At 51.9% G+C, this 3418-nt stretch overlaps 1 protein-coding gene across 2 annotated transcripts in view; it reads left to right on the top strand.

The window, feature by feature from the left end:
• The first annotated feature begins 2110 nt into the window (after positions 1-2110).
• Positions 2111-3418, top strand: part of LOC105238367 (Xg glycoprotein (Xg blood group)) — a 12688-nt gene continuing 11380 nt past the window's right edge. For both annotated transcript variants that reach the window (XM_034649236.1, XM_034649237.1), the window contains exon 1: positions 2111-2255. In XM_034649236.1, the coding sequence (XP_034505127.1) occupies positions 2126-2255 (130 nt within the window). In that variant the 5' untranslated portion in view covers positions 2111-2125. The remainder of the gene's footprint in view (positions 2256-3418) is intronic.

Genomic DNA, 3418 nt, shown 5'->3' on the forward strand with positions numbered 1-3418 from the left:
TGCCACCATGTCTTTGACGGCTGACCCTTACTGCATGGCAGGACAGGTTTCCGGAAACTCCTTTTCCGGGCATCCCCGCAGCTCTGGGCAGGCGTCCGTGACGGAGCAATTTTTGCTGAAAGAGATCAGGTCACTGCCTGATTTTGCATTTTGCAGTTTTATGCAGACGGATTTTGCCGATGGATGCTTAGGGCGTCTTAAGCCCCTGTATGTGCATCTTTGGGGCCACGTTTTGGCTCTTGGGGAGGAAGCATGCAGGCTTCGGGAGTCTGGGAGCAGCGAGCAAGGGGATGCCTTCTGTGGGTTTTTCCGTTGAGTGCACATCTCCCAACGGTGAGGTTGGCTGCCTGCGTCTGCACGGCATTGACGACTGGCCAGCTGAGACGTGAGGGCTGGGGTCTCTGCTAGGACCTAGCTCCCTGTGGGTGCGGGAGGCAGCTGGAGGTGGGCAGCCTGTGGCTTGTGGCCAGGGCAGTAGACAAGATACACAGCTTTCCTATCTGGGACGCGATCAGTGCCCGTGGGTGATGCTGCTGCTCCCCGACACCCCCTTAGCACCCCGGCACCCCAATGCAACTCACACCCTGCACCCCTCTGCTCCCCGCCTCTCAAGGCCCCCAGGTCTATTCTGATTGCAAACACAAACGTCCCCCCAAGACCCCAGGGGGCAGCTCAGGACCCCTCAGCAGGCTTCATACATCAGCATCCCCAGAAAACGGTCGGGACATTTGGTGCCTAGGAGAATGTTAACAAAGGCAATCACTGAACCCAAAGTGAGCGGTGGGGACCCAAGTGCACAGTAAATTTCATTCTATTTTGAGCAAAAAAGAATAGAAAAAGAAAAACCCACAAAAACCAGCTCTGGGTGTAAGCAAGTTTATTCAGAAGAGGGCAGGGAAGTTTTGGAAGGCATGCATCACCATATTCCAGTTTCCCACACAGGAACGTGCTTGGTGTATCCGTTTGCTAACACCACCGAGCGGTTAACTCGCTTTGGATGCTCTTGCCCGAAAATAGCACTGGATGACACAGGGTACGGGCTCTGTCCTAGGACACCGTCTCTAGTTGAGACAAGAGTTGCAAAGGCAGGTTGTCCCCTGAGCTTCTGAACCTCTGGCTATAGAGATCGGAGGTTCCCAGGACCCTCTCCCTGGGCTCCGGTAATTTGCTAGAGGGGTGGATGGACGCGGGGAAATACGGGGGCCCGTTTTTCGTACAGGATGTGATAAAGGATATGCACGAGGTGTTGGGGGAACAGGTACGTGGGGTGAGGTCTGGAGGGGTCCCAAGTGCAGGAGCATGTGTCCCCGGGGAGTGGCGTTACGTCCCCCTCCGGCATATGGATGTGTTCACCAACCTCGAACCGCACTGGACCCCGTCCTTTTGGGTTTCAGGCAGGCTTCAATCACATAAACATGATTGATTAAATCATGGGTCATCCCGGGGATTAACTCAACCTCTGGAGCCTTTACCGTCTCCCGAGTTCGGGGGGCGGGATTGCAATTTATGACCCGCTCATCACAATCACGGGGGGCTTGGTTTCCCTGGCAACCAGCGTCCCTCTTTTGGGGCTTCCTTTAGGTCAGCTCAGGTGTGTTTCTCAGCCTTATGACTTGGGAAATTCCAAGGGTTTCGGTAGTTTGAGCTTGAGGAATCCCGAAGTGTTTATGGGAGCATATACTGAGTGCCAAGGCTGGTTCTGGGCATGGGGGTGCAGCAGTGACCAAGCAGTCGGTGCCCCCCCGCGCACTATGGAACTAAAGGATGGGTCAGTGTGGGGGCTGTGGGGTCCCACTCAGGGTGGAGGTGGTGTTAGCACAGGGGCTGAGGCAGGAAGGGAAGGGAAGCTTGCATTCAGTGCAGAGGACACGTGCAAAGGTCCTGGGGCCTGGGGGTCTGAGAGATGGTGGATGACTGTCTTCCTGTGCATTGTGCACCTCCCATCAGCTCTCAGATCATAAGGGGCCCTTCCAAGTATGTGCCCTCCCTGGGCTGCCGGGTCCCCCGTGCGCTCTCTCCGCAGGAAGGATGGTGTCTCACCTGCACGGCAATGGGAACACCTGTGGTTTGGTCCCGGTGTCCCGGCGTCCTGGAAGGGGTCTACCATGCTCTCCATAAGCTACCCATGGGCTGGGGCTTATGGAACGCCGTCTCCATAGGGTCTGAAGGAGGGTCTCTGCTCCACCACTCAGGTTACTACGGCAACACCGACTGGGACTACGGCCGCTACCCGCCCAGACCCAAGCCGCCCGCAGGTAAGCCCGCGGCTTCTCTCACTCTGCTGGCGAGGTGTCGGGGAGGCCTGGGTGCAGAGTCGGGCCCGAGCGGAAGATGCGGTGCACGGGGCGTCCGTGTCCCATGCCGCATCGCAGGCCGTGCTCCGTGCACCTGTCCCCCCTGGGGGTTTGAGTCGTGGGCGACACTGGCCACGGAGCAGATTGCACGTACAAGGGGTGGTTGTGTCTGTGCACACGTGTGTGTGTGTCTGTGTGCACCTGTGTGTGTGCTTCCTTTATACCTCTGCTCACACCTGTACACGTTCCTTTCTCCAGACACTTCTGTACGTGTCGGTATCCCGCAAGGCGTCATGTGTGTATGGCTTTACAGACACGCAGCCCTGCACGCACCTCCATGTTCATGTGTGGATCCCTTTACAGACCTTTACATGTGCATCTGTGTGTACGTGTGTCTCTGGACAACTTCACTTATGCATATATCCCTTATATAGAGATGTATATATTTATATATCTTTATATTATGTATGGATCCCTTTACAGACATTTACACATGCACCTGTATGGGCGCAGGTCTCTGTCTAGCTTTACTTATGCATATGTCCCTTATATACATTTATATAAACATCTTTATATGCATACGTCTCCATATATCTTTACTTAGGTATTTATCCCTTTTATCTGGATATACGTATTTATAGATTTTTATATTTATGTATGGATCCCTTTACACTCATTTACACATGCACCTGTAGGGACGCAGGTCTCTGGACATCGTTACTTATGCATGTGTCCCTTATATACATTTATATAAACATCTTTATATGCGTATGTCTGTATACATCCTTACTTAGCTATATATCCCTCATATACGCCTGTCGGTATTTATATATCTTTATATTTAGGTATAGATCCCTTTATATACACTTACATAAACACCTTTATGTACATAAGTCTCTATATTTATTTATGTATATATCCCTTTATATACGTATGTACTTATTTATATGTCTCTGTTTACATATAACCTTTTATAAGTATGAATCTATGTATCTCTTCATTCATATGTGTGTGTATATATGTGTATATATATGTCTTGATATAAGAATTACATACCTTTGGGGGCACCTGGGTGGCACAGCGGTTAAGCATCTGCCTTCGGCTCAGGGCGTGATCCCGGCGTT

Source organism: Ailuropoda melanoleuca, chromosome X (genome assembly GCF_002007445.2).
Source record: "Ailuropoda melanoleuca isolate Jingjing chromosome X, ASM200744v2, whole genome shotgun sequence".
Classification (NCBI taxonomy): Eukaryota; Metazoa; Chordata; class Mammalia; order Carnivora; family Ursidae; genus Ailuropoda; species Ailuropoda melanoleuca.